Raw genomic sequence first — 24,340 nt, 5'->3', positions numbered from 1 at the left:
GGCAACGATAGCTCAATTGATATCTCCATTACAAATTTGGTGGAGAAAACCAGTGAATCTTTGCATGCAGCATTGATGACATCCATATCCAGGTTATCCCTTGAGGGCAAGGTATCCCAAATCGGTTACGTATCGGCCGTAACGGCCGATACGTAACGGTAACGGTGGGACCCGTTATGCGATACGGGGTCGAAATGGCTGTTACGGAATTTTGTGACCGTAACGGCCATTAGAGGGCCGTTACGGGCCATAACGGCCGTTACGGACCCGTAAAAAAAAAAAAAAACCCTACCTTTTTTTCCTTTCTTTTCTTCTTCTTCTTCTTCTTCTTCTTCTTCTTCTCGAGCAGCTGCGGCTGCACCCTGCTGCGGCTGTGGCTGCGGCTGCGCCCTGCGCCGCTTCTTCCTCCTCCTCTTCTTCTTCTTCCTCTCTCTCTCTCTCTCAATCTCTTGTTTCCCCCTTTCCCTCTTTTTTTCTTTTCGTTTCCCTCCATTTTTTTTAAAAAAAGTTTGCAGCAGCTAGCTGCTGCCTGCTGTAGGTACGTGTCACGCAAAGACGAGCGCTGACACTCCTCGAGCTCCGAGTTGTACGAATGGTTCAAAGGAGATCAAAGTTATATGGCCCCACAGTGATGTATTTATTACATCTACACCGTTCATCTATTTTCAAAGATCATTTTAGATCACCACCTAAAAAATGAATTATATCTAGAGATCATCTGGACCACACCAAAACTAGCAACAGAGATAATTATTTTCACAGTTAAATATTCGTACTGCGCATGGTAACGTTTATTTTCCATCCAATCTGATCAGACCCGAGTGGGCCCCACTGTGATGTATATATTTTATCCATATCGTCCATCCATTTTGCAGCGTCATTTTAGGAGGTCAGGATTCAAAAAATTAGTAATATCCAAATCTCAGGTGGACCACACCATAGGAAATAGTGGTTATAGAATGCTCACCATTAAAAATTTCTCAAAGTCCACTGTAATGTTTATTTTCAATCTAACTTGTTAATTGGGTCACATTGATGTGGATGAAGGGAAAACACACATGTCAGCTTGATCTAAAACTTTTCTAGCCCCCCAATAAATTTTTAACGGTGAACGTTTAATTATTGTTGTTTTTTATGGTACAATCCATCTGAGCTTTGGATGTGCCTCATTTTTGGGCTCATGCCCTAAAATTATTTGGCAAAATGGATGGACGGTATGGATATAACACATTCATCACGGTTGAGGCCCAAAAATTTTTGACATGTGTGTTGCACTTTACATCCGAGTCTCTCTTAATTCAAGCCTTAAAAAATTGTACACGAGACATATATTAACTTAAAATTTGACAATTAAATTATGGACTACAATTGCTAACTCACAATGCCAAAATCAAATTATTTGAATAGTTTTAATTGTTAATTTGTGAACTTTTATTTTTTAAAATAGGGCCTTTTGATTTATTTTTTATTTTTTATGATTCACTATCCAATAAATGTCCACCAATTTATAAGTGGGATAATGACAATAAATGACATGAATTTGAGGCTGATTTGGAGAATAGATTGGTCCTCCAAGTTAGACTCAAATTGGCAACGCCATCTACCTGAATTTAATTTCATTTTTTTAAAGAACTATTGTGAGAAATGATATCAAGTTGTTAAGTATATAAATTACATATTTAAAAAATTAAATATATGAATTTTGTAGTTAAATTCAAGTTCCTTGGTTAAGAAATTAATTAGACAGTCCGATACAACTTCTCACCAAAGAGTGGACCGTTACATCACCATGAACATGTTCCAATTTATAAATGAATGCATATTTGGAATGCTTAAAATATTCCGGATTTAATCCATATTTTTTCATATTTTTTTGGCAAAAAAAAAAAAATTGCGCCGTTATGGGCCGTTACGCCCCCGTATCCGTATCGGTTTCGGAGGGCACCGTTACGCCAACCGATACGGATACGAGACACCTTGCTTGAGGGTTTCCTTTTATCTTCCTCTCCAAAGGGAGAAATGGAGTCAGTCATGAGAGCTAACAAACTCCAATAGGCAATGTCAATCAAGAAGATTGAAGGTTGCTGTTTGTTAAGATGTGGTGCATACAGAGGCTCCTGGTTATGTCTCTATGGAATACTGGTGTATGCCTGGATAGAGTTGATTTTGGTGGAGCTTGTATCCAAACATGGGAAGGAGCTTGAAATAAACAAAGGATTTATTTATTTTTTTAAAAAACAACCAGAGATATATTAGAAAAAAAATAAAGAAAGAGGATACAAAGGGCCTGCTGAGATAGTAAGCCAAACCACCAGAAAAGAAAATTACAAGCCTAGAAGAAGAAAATTGAAATCTCTAAGGAGAGGAACATTAGAGCCCCATTCGATAAGAAGATGCTTTGCTCTCGATCCCACTATTTCGGCTGAAGCTTGCATGTTGTGAAACACCTATCGTTCCTCTCCTTCCAAACTGCCCACCAGATAGCTATAATAGCCATTTTCCAAACCTGAGAAGTGATTTTACCCAGCTTGAAATCGTGCCAATAAGCGAGAAAAGAGCAGGCAGACGCTGGCACGCAACTGACGACACCAAAGCGAGAGAGGAAGTCCTGGCGAATTTGAGAGACAAACGGGCAGTGGACAAGTAGGTGGTCGACAAATTCATCGCTGGCCATGCAATAGAGACATATATTAGTGAGCTGCATACCTTTTTTCATAAGATTGTCTACGGTGAGGATTTGGTTCCTAGAAGCAAGCCAAGCAAAGCAAATGAATTTTGGGGGGACAGGGTATTTCCAGATAAACGAGGAGATCGAGGAGGTGGGGAGGGATGAGGGGATGAGGGCCTTGTATAGGGACTTCACTAAAAACTGGGAGGTTTTATCTTTGGACCAGAGGATTTTATCAGGCTCGGTTTGGGAAGGAGAAACCGTGGATAAGCAGAGGTAAAGATCAACAATGAGAGGGACCTCCCAATCGTGAGGATGTCTACGGCAGGTAATGTCCCAAACCACACCCGACTTCGAATAAGTGAAAAAGTGGTCGACAGGGTTGTCTTTCTTAACTGCAAGGCAATAAACGGCAGGGAAGTTGTCCTTTAAGCATCTATCCCCGAACCATCGGTCCTCCCAAAATCGAATAGACAACCCATTTCCCAACTGATAAACTACATTCTCAATCACCGGTTTCTTGCAGCGTATGATTCCTTTCCAAATGTGAGATGCCTTGTAAGCGGAGGAGTCCCTTGTCCACCAACCTCCCGAGGACGACCCATATTTCCCTTTGATGATCATATTCCACAGAGCATGAGGCTCCGATCCGAGTCTCCACGTCCATTTGCCTAGGAGGGCCTTGTTCATCACCTTCAAGTTTTTAATGCTAGCACCTCCATCGCGAAAATGCCTGCAGACCTCTTCCCAATCGAGGAGGTGAAATTTCTTTTGGTTTTCCTTGCTGCTACACAAGAAATCCCTCCTCAACTTGTCGATCCGACACAAAACAGCAGGCGGGTAGGGAAATAGGGACATGAAATATGTGGGGATGTTTGACAAAGCGGCTTTTATAAGTGTGAGTCTACCCCCCATAGACAGTAATCTGCATTTCCATCTAGCCAGAGACTTTTGAAATTTCTCAACCACCTTGTCCCACATCGAAATCGGAGGAGAGCCCATGGCTAAGGGGAGGCCCACAGAGAATGTCGGAAAGGAGGCGGTACAGCAGCCTAAGATTAAGGCAAAGGAGTTTAGATCCAGATCTGAAACATTGATTCCAAAAACCTTGGACTTAGCCATGTTGATATGTAAACCAGAAACTGCCTCAAAACATCTGAAAGTTGTGAGTAGGTTTTCGATGGCTTCAGAATCCGCTTCGCAGGTAATCAATGTATCATCCGCGAATTTAATATGAGAAATTGGAAAGGCAACCCCTGGTATCGAGATGCCCTTGAAGAGACTAGCCTCTTAGCCCTCAAGCAGCATCTGAGATAAGGCCTCCGCAACCATCAGGAAAAGAAGAGGGGAGAGTGGATCACCCTGACGAAGACCTCTCGAGCTGGGGAAGAAACCTTTCAGAGTTTCGTTCAACAGGATCGAGAAGAGTGGCAATTCAATGCACGCCTTCATTCACGTCCTCCATTTCTGACCAAAACCCATCCGGAGAAGCATATAATGAAGGAAATCCCAGTCCACATGATTGTTGGCCTTCTCAATGTCGAGTTTATAAAAAACAGATTTGATCGCAGCACTATGACAGGTATGAAGAACTTCGTTAGCTATCAACACTCCATCGATGATCTGCCTGCCTTTGATAAAGGCGTTTTGATACTTGGATACCAGTCTATCCATCACAGAAGCAAGGCGTAAGGATAGGATTTTAGCCAGAATTTTATACGGGTTGCCAATGAGGCTTATATGCCTAAAGTCGGAGAAAGAAGAAGCCCCAGGGACTTTGGGAACAAGGGCAATAAACAACGCACTGATTCCTTTAGAGAGCTTGCCCCTGGCATGGAATTCATTGAGGAAATCCATGATATCCGGGCTAACAGTATCCCAGAAGGCGTGGAAGAAGCTCATAGGGAAACCATCAGGACTCGGGGATTTCTCTCCACCCATCGAGTCAATAGCCGCTTTCACTTCATCAACTGCAAAGGGAGCCTCCATCCGCTCAGCCTCCGAGCTGAGGAGCGAGCGGAAAGGGATTCCATCCAAGCGAGGCCTGGACCAACCTTCAGAGGATAGGAGGGAGCGAAAATGGAGCACCGCAGCATCCGAGATCTCGTCTTTATCATCAACCTGTCTTCCATCCACTGAAATACTGTGAATTGCTTTAGCCCGAGCCCTCATGTTAGCAATGCCGTGGAAATATTTAGTGTTCTTGTCTCTCTTCGAAATCCATTTGGAACGCGATTTGATTTTCCAAGAGAGCTCGTCTTACAGGGATTTAGATGAGATGGATTGAATAATTTGGATACACCTGGATAACATCTCCAGGGAGGGATCGTTGCCTTCCAACCCAGAGACGATCAGATGAAGCTCCGCAAATAGAGCCTCCGTTTCGCTTTCTCGCTTCCGAAGTACCTCTTTCTTCCACACCTTTAGATTTTCCTTAAGCATGCGAAGCTTATTCATGAAACTGTAGCCAGCGTAATCGTCCGAGGGGAAGGAGGACCACCATTCCACAATTTTCTAGTGGAAGCCATCGATGCTAAGCCAGGCAGGGTTGAATTTGAAGGGTTTAGGGCCCTAATCATCGTCGATGACCGAGAGAAGGATAGGCCAGTGGTCCGAGGTCATTCTGGGGAGGGCCGTCTGATACAAAGACGAAAACTCCTCGATCTAGTCTGAGGAAACAAGGAATCTGTTGAGTCTCGATTGAATCTGGGATTTGCGGCCGTTAAACCTGGTGAATTTTGCGCTATTGAGGGGGAGATCAACCAGTTCCTGGGTTTCAATCTAGTCATTGAATGACTGCATGGCTCTAGAAGAGCGATGTTATCGAGAGTGCTCGTGAGGAAAGCGAACCACATTAAAATCGCCCATGAAGCAACGGGGCCCTGCGAAAGACTGTCTAATGACATTCAGGTCTTCCCAGAAATTAGGCCGTAAGGAGTCGTCAATAGGGCCATAAACCGAAATCACAATACAGCGGTAAGAAGAACACTTATCTTGTAGGAGGGCTGCTTTAGAGAAGGCCCCAGAAAGCGAAAGCTGAAGGTCCCACTTGGAAGATTTCCAAGCAATAAGAATACCACCAGAGGATCCCGTAGCGTCTAGAGAGACGAAATCAGCGTCTTGATCACCCTAAACCGTGTCCAGGAGTTTCTTAGAGAACAACGGAACTTTAGTTTCTTGGAGGCAAAGAACATCTGGATGCTTTCTCCTGATAGACCCTTTGATCAGGCTCCGCTTCTGTCTGGAGCCCAATCCCCTAATGTTCCAGGAGAGGACAATCATTGGGGCACCGAGCTACCCCGAGAACCCTTCCTACCACGCTTGGCCGAAGACGTAGACACGGTAGCCGGAGAAGATTGGAGGTGGAGAAGCTCTCTATTACTAGCGGAACAGGGAATGTGTGTGGCTGGGTGCTTCTAAGGAGGAAGGGGCCCGCCCTTGTTTTCAATGTACTGAAAGAGACCAGTATAGTCTTCGACTCTGTTGCCGAAAGAAAGGCCCAAAGAACGGTCCACATTCCCTACTGCATCTCTGATCTATTTCTTTTCGTGGATCTCCTTGTAGATTTCTTCTCTACTTTTCCCCTCCATCAAAACGTTGGAGTTATGACCCTGGTGCTGATGAGGAAAGATCTGAGCACATCTGGAGAGGTTCTGCGACAATGACCTCCGTAGAGGTCTCTTCTTAGAACAACGTTAAGGGGCCTAGGTCAGCTTAGTCCCTTGAAGCAGAGGCGGTATTGATAGGAGACAAAGGGATGGACGAGGCAGACTCAGAAAGAAGATTTTCTGTCATATCTTCACGAGAGACATCGTCGCCCTGGAGAGAGAGAGAGAGAGAGAGAGAGAGAGAGAGAGAGAGAGAGAGAGGGGTCGTGAGAAGCAGGAATGGGAAAGAAAGATGAGGTAGAGTTAGGGAGTTGAAGGCGGTCGGGTCTGTCGGGTCTGACGGGTTGATTTAGCGGGTGTGCGACGAATAAAGGGCTGGGATTGAGCGGCACGAGATCGGATAGCTTTAATGGACCCCATTTAGACGGAGAGAGGGTATACCGTGAAGAAAAGGGACCTGTTTCAATTGACCCTACGTCAATGAGGGACGTCAGCCTTGGAGATGACGTTCGGACGTCCATCTTAGCACCTTTATAGCCATCGAATAGCCGATCCGACGACACGCGTCGAAATCCCGTAGATTCGCTTGCATCGTCATTAATAGAAGGCTGCCGATGTAGACAAGGGAGGCCACGCACCCAAGCCACTTGGCAGTCTAGCGGATCCTCTTCCCGATAAAAGCACGACATGTCCTGAACACGCGTCGTTATATGCGTAGCCTCGGATCGTTTGTGCCTGCATCAGAGATTTCCTCTGCGAGACGAGACCCGGATGCTGAGGAGAGGCTGCCACGCGTCGTCTGAAGAGGCCAGACGCTGTCGACGTATACAGGCGTTGCAGAAGCTCTGACACCCCCTCGATTCCATGGTCTGCTGGTGTATGCGTAATGAGCTCCTCTTTCCCACTTAGCTTCCTGCAAGTTCAACAATGGCTGCCTCGTCGGAACCTTGGCTCTCCACACATCTCCCCATCGAGGCTGCGCCAATTGAGATGATTCCTTCTAGATTGGTAGAAGAATAATCCGATCATCGATCTTTACACGGATATGAGATGGGAAAGGGAGACCTTTCTTTCTTCTTACACGAGCACGAATGACGCTGAGCTCCGTCCCGAGTTTGGTCTTAGGATCAAGCTCGAGAAGAAAGCCAACTTAGGATGCAGCTTTAATGATAAACTCATCGTACCAACACTCTGGGGGAATATCCCAAATGAGGATCCACATGTTCTCCTTACCAAACATGGAAAAATCCTCCCACGGGAGGACTCTGCTGATGAGGCCATCAGCACAGAGATGGTTCGCCATTGTTAAGGTGTCTGGGTTAAAGCCTGGACAGACTCTTTCGCATAAAATGTCGTGGCCCAAAGGAATGAAATCGGATAAGCCAAGCTAGAGTCCCGTGCAGCGTCGAATTCATTCCCTAACTCCCGAAATGGACGTGCCTTCTTTAGTGAAGATGACTACAGATTTAGCCAACTCGGCTCGGTTTTTGTCGAAGATCCCCTGATCTACGACTATAGGGGAGTCCGACTGATCTTCGTCCATATCGAACCCATTAGAGTTAGGCAGATCCATCCCTGGTTCATCCGGACACTGAGAGGGCACTGATATTTCCTTGGGGTCTTGAAGAAGGGCGTCTCGAAAGGAGCGACCCAAGGATTGAGATACCGGTCGGCTGTCCTTAGCCGGAACTGCGGACAGAGGCTTTGCCGCTTAAGACGTATTAAGGGTATCATGCTTGTGAAAGTATGAAGCAGTTAGAGATTCAAGACCGTAGCGCGCTCTTTGAACTAGCAACTTCTTACCGCCATAGCTAACACCATGTAACATGGACACCACCGCCCTAGCCAATTCCGCCTCATTACCCATACGAACCAAAGAGAAACTGCGATACGCACCAGAGTCCTTATCCCTAGGCATAACCACATCCATAATTGCTCCCGCTCGGCCGAAAATCCTTTCCAGATTGAGAGGGAACCAGCCATGGGGGTAACCTTTAACAAAGAGGGTCGGGAATGAAGTGTATTTGTGTCGGCCCTTAGCTAATGGTTTTCGGTTCCTATTCCTTGTGGTAGTTGTCTTCCAGTCATCGTCCCTGTTGGAATCTATCTGCTCCCCGATTTTCCCCTTACCTTTATCTACGTCTAGAGACATTACGGAACAAAGAAACGAACTCAAACGTAGGAGTTACATCATACTTTTCGTCGTCTTCGTCGTTGTCGTCGTCATCGTACAAGAAGAAGAAGAATTCTTGGCACTGGGATATCCACCTAACGGAGAAAAAAATGCACATGGAGATGGGAAGTGTCCCAAGATTGAAGCTTCTCCATAAACAAAGGATTTATTGATAGAACTTTTTAATGTTCATAAAAAATCAAAGTGCTCCTCAGGAAAGAAGCTGATTTGAGGAAGGTGGTGGACCTAGAAACAGTAGGACTCATTCCCAATTGTTGCTTTAGTAGCATGATTTTTAGTGAATTCTGGGATCTGGTGGTTTAGAGATCGGAAGGAAGAATTGTTAAGCACCCCGTGTAAATACCGCTCCTACAATGGCAGTGCAGGCATTAGCAGGAGACAACGAATGAGGTGCAAGGAGGGGCATACGTGGCTTGGGGGAGGCGTGTTGGCACCACTTGTTTCGAAGATAGGTATCAGGCTTTCCATGTGGAATGGATGGGTTGAGTGTTTGAAAGGTGGAGGGTCCCATTTGAGAGACAAGTCCGAGCTGCTGCCCAAATTTCATTCTTCTTCATGTCTGCATGCGTTTCAAGCCTCTACAGGACAAGTGGATCAGGTGGAGTTGGGATTAGGGAAATGTCATGTTCATGCCTGATGCAGATCAAGTGGCAAGGATATGGACTGCACATGGTGTTATCTTAGTGGCTGAGATCCTAATAGGGTACACATGTCCATCAAATAGAATGCGAAAGGGAAAGCAGGTGGTGTGACTAGAAGGTGACTGTTGTTTTGGTGGATTGCAGACTGATGATGGGGATTAAAGATCCAATACAAGCAGTGTATTATGGTGAAAGCTAGTCAAGCAACTTTGCTTTTTCATGCTTATGGGTTGGAAATGGGATGTTCATACCAATACCTCCTCGAGTCATCTTTGGGATCCATATTCGTTTGTTTAGGCTCTCCTTTATAACTGTGCTTCAACAGTGTGAATCCAGTGGTCCTTCAGGATTGGTTTGCAGATTGGTTGTTTCATAGCTGATGATGCAGGCAAAGGCTCCTCAGATAGGTGGTCTAGTGCTGGGTGAAGAGGTTGGTGAGGCAGAGATCAGAATCGAAATCATGGTTTTCTGTAGAGATCCAAAACTTGGAATGTTCAAGGGATGACATGGAAGGCAGGCGTGGGGAAATTTCAGTGCTGGCTCTAGAGTTCTGGAGTAACTTCAAGTGCCTGCTGACCTGGAGAAGAACCATCTGTGAGTGGAAGAAGGGGACACAGCTGCTGTGTTGGTGTTAGTCGAGAACCAAGCTCTTGGAATCTGAATTGGGGAAAGTATAGATGAGATGACGTGGGTAAGAAAGAAACTGGAGAAAATGGAAAAGGTAACAGGAGTGAACATATAGAGAGAAGATGAGGAACAGTTCAGAATCATCTTGAGGAAAATTGAGGCTCAGTAAAAGGAAGGCGCACTCAGCAAGTTGAGATCGGCCAGAGAAGTTAAGAGGAACGAACTCCAAAGCTTGAAATCGAGCAAAAATTATGATTGCAGGCATGGAAGTAGCTGTTCAGAAGAGAACAATGAGAAGCTCGCTTTAGTCATCAATGAATCTTCAGTGGTGTAGGCAGTGTTGACAAGAGGCTTGCGATCAAGGAGTTGGTTCTTATGTTGCAAGAAACATGAAAGGGTCGATTAGTTCCTCAGAAGTCAGAGAGATCTGGAGCAGTGAACACTTCAGATGAGAAGCCATCAATGTGATACACAGGTCACAAGGGATGCTAGTGATTTGGGATAGGAAGGTCATCCAAAGGATAGATTCGATTGTGGGAAGATGGCCGTTGTCTGTACTATTTAAGGCTGATAGTGACGGCAGCCAATGGACTCCATCAATGGTGTATCAGCCTGATGACCCTGGTTAGAGACCTCAGTTTTGGGAGGAGCTCAGTCTTTTCCTAACCAGTTGGAGTATGCCTTGTTGCCTTGGAGCCCATCTTTATGTAATCCAGGGTTTGAATAAGGGGACAGGTTGAGAATCACATCTAGCATGAGGGGCATCAATGAATTCGTAGAAAAGTGAACCCTAATGGACATTCCCCTCCAACTCGCAAAGTTTACCTAGGTCAACAAACAAACTGATCCAGTAATTGGTGGCTTCTATGTTTGGTCTATAGGGCTTGCAAGCTCAATCTCTTTTTATATTGTGTTTCTGTATGGATGCTCATCTAGGGAGTTAATAAGATGTAATCTTGCTGATTTCTCAGCATCTTTTTAATAAAACAACATTATTTCACTCTTCAAAAAAAAAAAAAAAAAAAAAAAAAAAAACCCACACTGTTCCAGTAATGTGTCAACTTTATAGATTCACGGTTTTAGCTACGCTGGAGGAAAATTTTCTAGAAGCCAATCAATCTGCATCATCGATAAAGTATTTGGACCACAACCCGATATGCCTGTCTTCCAAACTGGGATCATGGGGCCCAAAACCTTTCAAGTTTGTGCTAATGTGGATGGATCATCTGGATTTCAACTCAAGAGTGAGATAATTGTGGTGCTTTTTTTTTTTTCCTGTTTCAGTGGTGCTGGTTTAGGTTCAATGAGGAGCTAAGGCCCTTGAAGATGAAACTCAAGGCCTGGATCAAAGTGGAGTTTGGGGATCAAAGCATGTCAAAAATGTCATTTGGAGTAAGCTGGTAGTGATGGTAGAGAGGAAGAGTAGGGCTCTCATTCTCTATCCAATTAGGAAGAGCAGGAGGGAGGAGATGAAAGAAAAATTGGGTGCTGTACTGAGATGCGAAGGGATTTCTAGAGGCAACCGTCCAGAGGAAGGTGGATTAAAGAGCAAAATGATAGCACTCCATATGAATTAAAGAGGGAGACAAGAACACACTGTACTTTCACAGGGTTGCAAATGCTTGGGGAAGATCCAATGAAATCATGAAAATCAGGTAGGGGAGATCTGATCATAGATAAAGAAGATAAATCCAGTTGCTTTGTAAATCATTTCTGGATTGCATTCTCAGAAGACTTGGTATCTAGACCTTGCATTGGAGGTGTCCCATTTGCGTCTATTCCGTCTATTCCCAAGGACGCATCAGAGGAGCTGGAGTCCCGTTTCGAAGAAGAGATTCAGGCAGCTGTTTTTTATGCCAAGGGTCACCCTGGTCTGATGGCTATCCAATTGGTTCTATAAGGGCCTGTTTGGTCTGTGGGATTAAATGGTATGGAATTGTATTAGATGGGACTAACACCATTATTGCATGTCCGGAAATACCATGGTACTTTGGCCATCCAATTTCCATGTTTGGGATAAAATTCTTGCTATGGGAAAAACACTGGATTAAGCAAAACCCCGTTTGGCGGACCATGGAATTGTAATCAACGAACCAGATTCACAATGGATGTCGGTCACTTGTACACGTATATAACTAGAATGTCACATGTAAAGGGTGTATATGATGGATGGCATTGATAAAATACATGCATCAATGTGGGGCTCACACGTAGTGGATTCAAAATCCATCGGAAATCCTGCAGGGGACCAAATGCAATTCCATCCCACCTAATCCCAACCCTTCCCGTCCTCCCCAAACTCCGGATGAAATTTGCATGGTACCAAATGGAATTCCATCCCACCTAGTCCCATCTAACCCATGTACCAAAAAGGCCCTACATGTTGTTGGGATACCATCAGGGCTGGCCAATTTCTGTATTTTGAGATCTACGATTGAGCTCTCATCTATAAGCCAGGTAGTGCATCCTTCGTCTCTCTCAGCCTGAAACAGGAGGTAGCTGAAGCCGTCACTTACTACCAGCCAATTAGTTGTATTGGGAATTTGGGAGCTGCTATAAAATCATCATGAGGCTGTTGGTGAGAAGGTTGCAGAAGGTTACCATTTTGATGAGCACTTTTGATCCTAGGAGATTAGTGACAGATGACCCTTTCATAGCCAATGGGATAATCGAGGATTTAAGGAGAAAAAGGCAGAAAGGCTTCCTCTTCAAAGTAGACCTTGAAAGAGGCTTACAATTGTGTGAATCAATGATTGCAATATCGATAATGTTGGCTGATATATTGGCCGATATTATTAATATTGCATCCTTAGATATGAAACTACTAGGGAGTTATAAAACTTGCTATTATCGTGCGATATATCGTGGCATCGATAATAAATCACGATATTTCGTCAGCTCCCCTTTATAAGATCCCATGTATTGTCGATGCATGCGATATGAATCGATGATACATGGGCAGCGTCCCCTTTTCTGAAAATTCAAAAAGAAGTCTTAAAAAGAAAAAAATCTATGTACCTCTGATGAAAGCTCCTCCTCTTGTTCTTCCCCTTCTCCTCCATCTCTTATCTCCTTCTCCTGCTACAGTTCCCCCCCCCCCCCTTCTCTCTCTCTCTCCAATTTTCAAAATAAAAGGAGCCTACACAGCCCTGACACATGTTTTCACCATCATACGGGGAAGTTATATGATACTCAGGCTCCATATTGCGCTTAATGCGAATGCACTCAGAAATTGATTGTACACATGGCATATATTAATTCAATTAAACCACTTAAATTGTGGAACTCACTGTCGTTAAGACAGACCCAAATTCAGATTGTTTGAACGATCCTAACTGTTGATTTTTGGGCACTCGTTTGTTGAAACAGGACCATTGGATATTTTTCATTCTCAATCATCCAATAAATGTCCATCAATTTGATAGCCAGATGATGAAATAATTGTAATGGTTGAGTTATGATGCAATGAAAGTATGATACATAATTTGGACCGTTGCATGTGCAATTTTTAATTATTTTCTATGTACCATCCTTTGCATGCTATTACAGTATCAAAGTTATCTCATTTAGATGCTAGACTTCTATGTTAGTTTGGCACCATATAAAAAATGGTTGTGATTCTTTAATCATATAGATGGCATAGTTTTACGACAGTCTAAACCGTCCAAATAGCGAACCCAAATGTTGGAGGATTACCTGAAACTTACTGCAAAGATAATATTAACCATCTGATTTGTCCATTCAAATTCAGGTCACTCACTAGTCACTATTCTACTTTTAACCATCCATTTAATAGCCATTAATTGGTTGGTTAAGACTTAGGGTTACTGGATCTCTGTGATTCTAGACATATGCTCCATCCACGGTGGGCTTAATAAATTGGATGGTGTGGATAGTTGGACATCAATTCCACATGTGAGGAGGATAGGAATTGGATGGCTTAACCTTTGATTTACTTGTTTGTTGTAATAGAAATGTGGAATATGCTTCTCTTTTTATAGAGATGAATAAATGTCCACCAATACGTAGTCAAATAATTAAATAAGCATAATATATATATATATATATATATATATATATATTATCATCCGTTTAAATTGGGACCCATAATTTGAACTGTTTAATCTGAACTATCTGTAGGATATTTGAATGATATGGATTCATTTAGGATATAATTGCATCACTTTTGTCAGACAACGTATAAGATGATATGAATTTATTTAGGATATAATTGCATCACTTCTGTCAGACAACAAATAGATTAGGCCCCTATACAATGGAAACATATTACGCATTTTTTTTTGTAATGTTTTGAGTTCTAAGTGTGTAATCATGTCTCTGCTAATGTCTCGAAAAGTTTCATTGAAAGATTCCACCATTTTCCCAATGTTTCATCAATGTTTCTTCCCTCGTGCAGCGATACATTCCTGATACATGTAATATTTCCCTTGTGATACCGATATGTTTCCATATTCCAAGGGTGTGATACGTGCATCAGTACTGGTACTGCAAACACTGATGTGAATTGGGGTCTTTTGTCCTAACTCAACTGTATGGGATTCGGATGGAGATGGCAAAGTGGATTATAAAGCCCATGTATATTCTTCATGGTTCTTTAATGAGTGGTTCTCGAAAGGAGAGAGGATTACATCAGGGGGATCCACCATCTTCATTACTGTTCTCTATGTAATTGAAGCTTTGTCGAGGATGGTTTAAAATTGTAGTTATCACAGATCTGAGATCTCACCAAAGGAATTTAGATCGGGAACAATGAAGTTTACACTAATGTATTCTGTGGAGAAGACACAATGTTCTTTGATGGTGGATCTAGATGCAAGGCTCGTAGATACTGGGTTGTCCTTCTATGACTGGAATTGTTTTTGGTCTGAAGTTAAATCTGGCAAAGAGCATACTGATTGGGATTAATCTCGATGGTCAGTTGGGTCCCATTGTGAGAATCCTCAGGTGCAAGCCTTCCAATGAGACATCTGTTAGGAAAGTATCCTTTCAAAAAAAGAAAAAAAAATGTGGGAAGGAGAGTGAGGATTCCATCGTTGAAATGTATAATCAAATATTGTCTTCATGGAAAGGAAAGGGCCATAACTTTCATCATGAATCCTGACAACATGACATTGCAAACTTATGCTAGGGCGCTGAAATTATGGCCTTTGATAGAGTGAAATGGTGGAACAGGATTCGTGTAATGTATGATAATGGGCAAATAAACTCATATTCCGTAACAGAGAACCTGAGAGCTGTGACTGGTAAATTGCCATTCTTCTGCCCATTATTCTGATTGTTAGTTTGCTGCAACTTGACTTAGTCTGGTAACAGTGACTTTTTCTTTTTTTTTCCTACACGCAAACACACCCCCACTCATGCTGTAGTGGGATTTCACCACCTACATGTTGAAACTCCTGGGAGTCTACCACCAAGGCAAGGATTCGAACCCACAGTGATTGGACAACTCTGGCCATTCATTTGTTGTTAGTGTCGCTGGTGGTTTATGGAGCATTGCTTCTTTTTTAGCTAACCATTCCTTTTGTGGGACATTGATCTGAAGGGAAGAACAGTCTTACCCCCTTGTTTCTTGGGATATGACCTATCCATGCGATTCTCTATCTGGTGAATGGTCTTGATGACCATACATGTGTGCCTCATGTAGCATGAGAGCTGTGTAGATCTTCTATGATGCAAGCTGCATTCTACTATGTCTCTCATGGATATCATAGGTCTTGAGTGCTGGTTTAGGAGAACCTCCAGAAAATCCTGATCCTGGGTCTAATAGTATTGATAAGAACTAACTGGTCAGGTTTCATTCAAATTAATCATTTTGACTGACTGTTTTTAGTAGATGATAAGTAAAAAAGCACTAGGAGCTAGAATGGACAATGCAGTAGCAATATAGACAACAATATTTACTTCCATAAACTCATTTTTTTCTTCTTTTTTGCTTTGCAATAAGTCGAGGTCTAATCCCATAGAGATAATGTCTTTCTCCTGAAAATTCCATTGGATGGATTGTATCCAGTGTTTTCATATGTGATCGCATAAGCAATTATGCACATGCCATTTTGGGAGGATGGACCCCATGTGCTATAGTTGCATATATGGTTTATGGAACGTTGGGCTTTATGATAGCATAAATGTCCCAATGGTCAGAAATCTGACAAACATATGCTCTTAACTCTCTCTCTATCTCTCTCTCTCTCTCTCTAATACTCATTCTCTCAATCTCTCTTAATTCTCTTACTCTCTCTCTCTCTAATACTCATTCTCTCTCATCTCTCTCTCTTACTCTCTTACCTCACTCCAGTACATATTAGTTTTGACTTTTTATAATGTAATAAATATAACAGAATTTTGGTTTTGTTTTGGTGCGACTTATATAATTGGTAGATTGGTTCTCTTTTCCTTCTTGCTTTTTTTCTTTTTGTTGTTGCTTGTGTTTTTTTGGAGTTGCCTCGGCTTCCTTCTATATATTTTCTTTCCAATCTTTCCAATCTTCCTTCTATATATAGTCCTGCTCACCTTCTTAGGTGAGCAGCACACGTTTCATGGGCACAAAATCTGAACGGTCCATGTGATGCAGCACCCCTTGAAACCCCTTGGGACCAACTTTTGGCCTGATTCAAAACTCTGGTGGGCCAGAGCAAAGATAGAGAGGCAAATCAAGGGAGGAAAATGTTTCTGTTTTCCATGGCCCACCAGAGTTTTTGATCAGGTTGAAAGTTGGTCCTAGGGGGTTTCATGGGGTGCCGCATCACATGGACCATTCAGATTTTGTGCCCAAGACACGCGTGTGAAGGTGCACTATATATATAGGGAAATGGTACTATGAGGTCGACCTCATGGGAACTTCCCATGAGGTCGAGCTGCGTGAGCCCCACCGTGATGTGGCTCGAACATCAACACTGTGCATTTGATGGGTCCCCTATAGGTTATGGGATATCCCCAAAATCAGCTTTATACAGAACTCAGGTGGGCCATACCATCTAAAACCATGTGAAGACATCCCTAAAACATATCAAAGCACTTGGTGGATCCCACTTGAGTTCTGGATGCAGCTGAAACTTGGTTTGACTCATCCAAGTGGGACACACAATGGATGGTCTGGATTTGTGAACCACATCTCGGTGGGCACAATAAATGATTATGAATGTTTTAATGGGAACATAATCCCTCTCAACTGTTGTATGTGGTGTGGCCCACATAGATTGACCTCATAGTACCATTTCCCATATATATATATATATATATATATATAGAGAGAGAGAGAGAGAGAGAGAGAGAGAGAGAGAGAGAGAGAGAGAGTGCTCACCTCACGTGAGCAGTGTCATGGGCACAAAATCTGGAGAGAGAGAGAGAGAGTCATGCTCACCTCACGTGAGTAGTGTCATGGGCATAAAATCTGAACGGTCCATGTGATGTGGCACCCCCTAGGCCCCAACTTTTAGCCTGATCCAAAACTCTGGTGGGCCCTAGCAAAGAGAGGCAAATCAAGGGAGGTAATTGTTTCCTTTTGCCGTAGCCCGCCAAAGTTTTGGATCTAGCTGAAAGTTGGGCCCTAAGGGTTTTCTGGCTTGCTACATCACATGGACCGTTCAGATTTTGTGTTCATGAGCTTTTGTGAGAACCATTTCTCAAGTGAGCATTTCACTATATATATATATATATATATAGGGAAATGGTACTATAAGGTCGACCTCATGGGAACTTCCCATGAGGTTGATCTGTGTGGGCCCCACTGTGATGTGTGTCGAACATCAACACTATGCATTTGATGGGTCCCCTTGAGGTTATGGGATATCCCAAAAATTAACCATATACGGAATTCAGTTGGGCCATACCATCTAAAATCATGTAAAGATGTCTAAAACATATAAAAGCACTTGGTGGGGCCCACTTGAGTTTTGGATGCAGCTGAAACTTGGTTTGACCCCTCATCCACGTGGGATACATACAATGGATGGGCTAGATTTGTGAACCACATCTCAATGGGCCTAATAAATGATTATGAATGTTTTAATGGGAGGATAACCCCTCTTAATTGTTGTATGTGGTGTGGCCCACCCAAGTCATGGATTCACTTGATTTTCAAGCTCGTGGCCCACCATGGAATGATGCATCTGGCTGGGTAAATGTTCGACACACATCATGGTGGGGTCCACACAAGTCGACCTCATGGGAAGTTCCCACGAGGTCGACCTCATAGTACCATTTCCCATATATATATTTATATTTATATATGTTGAGAGGGTTTATCTTCCAATTAAAACATTCATAATCATTTATTAGGCCCACTGAGATGTGGTTCACAAATCGCCCATCCATTATGTGTGTGTCCCACTTGAATGAGGGGTCAAACCAAGTTTCAGCCGCATCCAAAACTCAGGTGAGCCCCACCAAGTGATTTTATATGTTTTAGGCATGTCTTCACATGGTTTTAGATGATATGGCCCACCTAAATTCCACATATAGCTAATTTTTGGGATATCCCATAACCTAAAGGGGACCCATCAAATGCACGGTGTTGATGTTGGACACACATCACGGTGGGGCCCACACAGCTCGACCTCATGGGAAGTTCCCATGAGGTCAACCTCATAGTACCATTTCCCTATATATATAAAAACAAAAATTTAATAATATTGGTAGTAAAACAATAAAAAACAATTCCCAGTACTTACATATTTTTCCATTTTTTTAAAATAATTTTTTTCTACATTTTCCTTTATTTTTCAGATTTTTTGAAAAAAAAATCAGGGGTTGAGTGACCAGATATGCAATTATGTGATCGCATATGTGCACAGCCTCCCTAGGTCACACTTATGCCATTTGACAACATTGATTGCATATTGATATGATACTGAATGGGATCAATATTATGAATAACAATATCTAATCTATGAAAATCAGATTCAGGGTCGAGAATTGAACGCACCCACTACAATGCCTAGATACTCACTGCCCGTGATTTAAAAATTGGTATTGATGCACATATTACACCCTTGGATACAAAATTATATCAGTATCAGTGTTTTAAATAGCGGTAGCATGTTGCGTAGCGTTCAACCGTCCGTAGCGTGTAGCGAAATAGCATAGCATGTAGCGTAAGCTACACAATACTTCTATTTTTTAATTTATATATATATATATATATATTAAATAGTAAGAAAAAAGCAAAATATATAAAACAATACTTCTATTTTTTAATTTTACACTCATATGCACACCATAGTGGGCCCACCATAGAAAACAATGCAAATCCACCCCTTCACACACCTTAGTGGGCCCCATCATAGAAAATAATGCATATCCACCCCTTCACACACCTAAGTGGGCCCCATGTAGGCCCCACCATAGAAAATAATGCACATCCCACCCCTTCATGCACCTCAGTAGGGCCCACGTGGGCCACACCATAGAAAATAATGCACATCCCACCCCTTAACGCACCTCAGTGGGGCCCACGTGGGCCATACCACAGAAAAAAAGTATAAAAAACAAAAAACTGACAGTAACCGGCATTTTCAAAGGGAAAAAATGAGGAAAAAACTGAAAATACCAAGTTATTTTTATTGTACATCGAAAAAATTCAAAAAAAAGGAACGAGCATACCTATTTTTTTCTCAAGATGAGATTAAATCAGTGAAAACTGCAAATGTTGAAGCTCCACAGCGATCAGTTTGCGTTTGGAAGTAGTTTTTCCAACTCAAGATTGAAGAGTGGGGAGTGGAGCAACGTCAGTAGTGTCGGTTTGCGCCTGACAGCAGATTTTTGACCTTAACATTGAAGGGTGGGGAGAGGAGCAGCGTCGGCAGCATCGGTTTGGACCTATAAGAGGATTTTCGATCTCCAGATGGAAGGGTGAGGAGAGGAGCTGCGTCGGTTGCGTTGGTTTGGGTGTGGAAACCCTTTCAAATAGGTTTTTATTTATTTATTTATTATTATTATTATTATTTTTTTTATAAACTTCAGTTGTGGCTTGTGGTGTGAGTTCACCACTGTTTTATGCAGTGAAAAATCGAGTTCGATTTTGCGAAGTCGTTCATAGGCAGTGTTTAAATTATCGGCGATATTATCGAATTATCACTGATAATTTCGGTATCGCTAGAGTTGCGACACCGAACTCCCTTTTTTCGTTTCTCTTCCTAATATCGCCGATTTTTCGGCGATTTTATCGATTTTTTGCGAAAAGTCCAGTTATCATTCAGTGTTCGCAATATCGGCCGATAATGTCGGTATCGCAGTCCAACGATATGAAACACGTCGGAAGAAATATTCCGAAAAAATTGGAGAGAGAGAGAGAGAGAGAGAGAGAGAGGGAGAGAGAGAGAGGGTGGATTTCCGCACCTGTAGAATAGATTACCCTGATTGGAAGTTGTATTTGGTGGGCCATTTGAATCGAAGCTCGCCATTCGTAGGTTACCGTAAAGAAAATCTCGATTCCCTTTTCTTCTTTCTTCTATTAGATTGTTAACGGAATTGATTTAGTAAGAAAATGAGAAAAAAAATAAAAAAATCCAGAGAAATCCGGAGATTTGGGGAAGAATCCAGGGTTTCAGGGTCTCTCGGATGAAAAATGGGTTTGGAGCCCTTTTTTATCGGGTGCGGATGTGCTACTGACGGGTTGAGTAGCGAACTCGCTACTGAAGTGACGTCACCAAGTTCTGTGGGCCCCACCATGATGTATGTTTTGTATCCACATCGTCCATCCATTTTGAGAGACCATTTTAGGTCATGAGCCCAAGAATGATTCAGATCCAAATCTCTAGTGGACCCCACCACAGAAAAAGTGGAGAGAATGACGCTCACCATTAAAAATTTCTAATGGCCATAAAAGTTTTCAATGAAGTTGATATTTGTGTTTTACCTTATTTAATGTTTGTGTTAACTTATGAACAAATTAGATCTCAAGTAAACATTATGGTGGACCTTAGGAAGGTTTCAATGGTGGGTGTAACTCACGCCATTGTTTTTCGTGGTGGGGTCCATTATAGTTTTGGATCGGCCTAATTCTTTTGATCATGCCTTAAAATGTTCTCTCCAAATGGATGGACGGTGTGGATACAACACATACATCATGATAGGATCCACATAACTTGGTGATGTCACTTTAGTAGCGAGTCTCGCTACTCAACCTGTCATATAGCTAATCCGCGTCCTTTTTCATCGGGCACGGCTACATGAGGCACGTATGCATCCTTTCACACGTGTAGTGGGCCTCCAATCTGAACTGTTCATGTGATGTGGCATCCCATGAAACTCCCAGGAACCAAATTTTACCCTAATCTAAAACTCTGGTGGGCCATAACAAAGAATGATGCAAATCAAGGGAGAAAATTGTTTTCTTTTATAATGGCCCACTGAAGTCTTAGATGAAAGCAAAAGTTGAACCATAGAAGTTTCATGGAGTGCTGCATCACTTAGACCGTTCAGATTTTGGACTTGCATCACATTTGATGAGTTCTCAGAAAGTTCTCAGGTAATTCTGCTGCTGGGAAAATCTGCGTTGGCACGGATCAGGAGCTTAGAGATGGATGGTCTGTCAGGGCTCTGTAAGGCCCACCATGATATATTTGTTTTATCTACACCGTCCATCCATTTTGATATGTTATTCTAGGGAATGAGCCCAAAATGTAGCCAGATATGAGGCTCAAGTGGTCCACACCACAGGAAGTTGTGGTGAGAATGATATCCACCGTTGAAGCTTTCCTGGGGCCCATCATGATGTTTATTTTCCATCCAATTTGTTCATGAGGTCTAATAGACCTGGATGAAGGGAAAACATAAATATTTGCTTGCTCCAAAACTTATGTAGCCCCTGTAATTTTTTAAATGGTTGTCATTCAATGATCACTTTTTCATGTGGTGTGGTCCACCTAAGATTTGGATTCATTTCATTTTTTGGCCCATACCATAAAATGATTTGTCAAAATGAATTAACGGTGTAGATACGAAATCATTTTAGCTTATTATCCAAAAAATAAGTACATCCAATTATCAAGTGGACCATACCAAAGGAAAAAGTGGTGATTAACAATTAATGGGCCACGCAAGTTCTGGATCAATCATATATTTGTTTTTTTCTTTGAGTTCATTTACTTTTACGTGTCTTAATTAATGTATGCCAGCTGCATTTGTAATATATAAACTCATTTTTGTTGCTATTAAAGTGATTTTTTATGGCATCACATGCTTTTTGGGTCCCATTAAATGAAAACTTATTATGTAATGTATTCTTTTCGCAATTTTTTATTCCTAAATATGTAAATATGTGTATTTAGCCATGTCTTGAAGTTTCACTAAAAAATTCCATCATTTTCCCCAAGTTTCCTCCCTTTTCCCTGCATTTCTGGTTATCAGCGATATTATCGGCGATAACGATATTATATCTTTATCTCTAGCCAGCGAAACTTGTAGCGATGCCGACAACTCGAACACTGCCTACGCTACACGCTACGTATCCGTAGCGTACGCTACGACCCCTGTAGTGAACGCTACAGGGGATAAATGCTATTTGCTACGCTACGGAGCGATTTTGCTATGCTACGCTACAGGCGCTACTGAAAACACTGATCAGTATCGCATGGGAAATATCACATGTATTAGGGAATGTATTGTTGTTCGAGGGAAACATTGGGAAATGATGGAATTTTTCAATAAAACTTTATGATATATTGAAGAGACGGGATTGCACACTTATGAGTCGAAAAATAACAAAAAAACAAGAATGTGTAACAAGTTTCCTTTGTATGGTCCTAAACTATGCCTTGTTTGACAGAAGTAATGCAAGTATCTCTAAAATCACTTCACATAATTCGTAAATCATACAAAATTAGTATAAAAACAGATTCCCTTGAAAAAAATTATAGAAGAAAATGGATTTTTGTGGGGGTTTTTTGCGATTTGTTTTTTAAGATTTCTGGGAGGGGAGTGTATTGCAGTGTATCACCAATATGTATCGTGATGTATCACATGTATTGACGATATGGGGGGATTTTATGAAGGTTTTTTTGGCAAAATATCATAATGTATTGGTTTAATATTATATACTGATATATCGGCGATACATTGTGGTATTTTGTGCGATCTAGGAGAATTGAATCTCTCTCCATGTATATCATATCGGTCACATGCGATGTCGATAGTTTCCAATACTATTGATATTTAAATCACTGCTCACTACTAGATGTATCGATTAGAGAGACCATATTCATATGCTTCGATTGATGCTGAGTATGTAATTTTCTTACCGTTCTCTAGACAGGAAGGATTCAAATCCAATGCAGTTACTAATTCATGATCTGGCATGTATAGAATAAAAACTTCATTCTCAAAACTATAGGAATTTTTTATGAGAGCGTTTCATTGGCCTAACTCTTATTTTGATGATTGATTCAACTTCTGATGAAAAAGATATACTTCCGTTATTTTTACCACTTTTGTCATTTTGTGCACGTGTATGAATATTAATATGAATGCTTATGAATTTGATAGCTGTTGAAATGGTGACAGGTGGCTTGTGTTTTGATGTTCTATCTTCAACAAGATGATTTCCCTGTGGACACTCATGTGAGTAGTTCTCCGTTGTGTATTTTTTCTTGCACGACCTTTTCTCACAAGACTAATTAAAAAATCTGGCATGGGCTGTTCATATATTGCAGGTATTTCGGATTGGGAAGGCTATTGGTTGGGTTCCACAAGGAGCAGACAGGGAGAAAGCGTATCATCATCTCAACAAACGGATCCCAAATGAATTAAAGTTTGACTTAAATTGTCTTCTTATTACACATGGGAAGCTCTGTCAAAGGTGCACCAAGAAAGGTTCTAATAATCAAAGAAGAACCCCTCATCACACTTGTCCTCTATTTAATTACGGTTGAAGCATTGAATGATAGAAAGATCTATATCCTGCTCCAATCTCGCGATTCTTTAAATGTGTGTTTGGATGCTCAAGTTTGACTGGATTTATATAGGCAATGACCAAAATGGAGGGAAGCCATTTTTCAAAATTTCATAGTGATGACATGCACCTATTTCCATTTCATGCATTTGTTCTTGTAGGGACTCAAATGAGCGTAGTTGTCAATGGGAGAGTATTTCATGGACTGTCTATTCCACTTAATCGAATTGAATTAATTAAATTCAAGTGAGTATCCAAACATTCCCTATTCAATTGTAGAATTATTACTTTTTTCCGATGGAAATGTGTCCAGACTTGAAGAAATGGTGGTAGGTGTACTAAAATGGGCACCACCAGCACTAGGTGCTGTGCTTGGATGACTGGTAGTGAGACGTGGATTGCCTGCAACTGCAGCCCTTCACATGACGCAATAAAAGAGCTCCTTGTGTGTCTGTTAGATACATGCCCTACAGTGAAAAGCAAAGATTCCTTTAGTTATAATGGTGCTTTTACCCTTTTTCACTATGGAGCTCACATCTGACAAGCACACATGACTTTTTCTCATTGGGCCATGTTAGGGCTACAGGAGGATTCATGCAGCCTCTGGTTGGAGGCAATCCCCATCCCTGGATCATGGAGAATGTTTCATCCTTGATCCATTTGGTAAATGGCATGATACAAGATCAATCAAAT

The 24,340-nt window shown here is 41.9% G+C and overlaps 1 protein-coding gene across 2 annotated transcripts in view; it reads left to right on the top strand.

The window, feature by feature from the left end:
• LOC131255480 (putative DNA glycosylase At3g47830) overlaps positions 1–23,756 on the top strand; it is a 33,557-nt gene extending 9,801 nt beyond the window's left edge. Inside the window, exons 4-5 of one of the 2 annotated variants that reach the window (XR_009176080.1) lie at positions 23,260–23,316; positions 23,409–23,426. Coding sequence is in view for 1 of the 2 variants with exons in the window: in XM_058256216.1 (XP_058112199.1) it covers positions 23,260–23,316; positions 23,409–23,627 (276 nt within the window). In the remaining variant the exon portion in view is untranslated. Of the gene's footprint in view, positions 1–23,259; positions 23,317–23,408 lie in introns of both variants that reach the window. The other variant, XM_058256216.1, reaches the window with a different exon arrangement.
• Positions 23,757–24,340: the final 584 nt, after the last annotated feature.

The sequence above is a fragment of the Magnolia sinica genome, chromosome 9 (assembly GCF_029962835.1).
Source record: "Magnolia sinica isolate HGM2019 chromosome 9, MsV1, whole genome shotgun sequence".
Classification (NCBI taxonomy): domain Eukaryota; kingdom Viridiplantae; phylum Streptophyta; class Magnoliopsida; order Magnoliales; family Magnoliaceae; genus Magnolia; species Magnolia sinica.
This window is presented reverse-complemented; position numbering and strand designations above follow the sequence as displayed.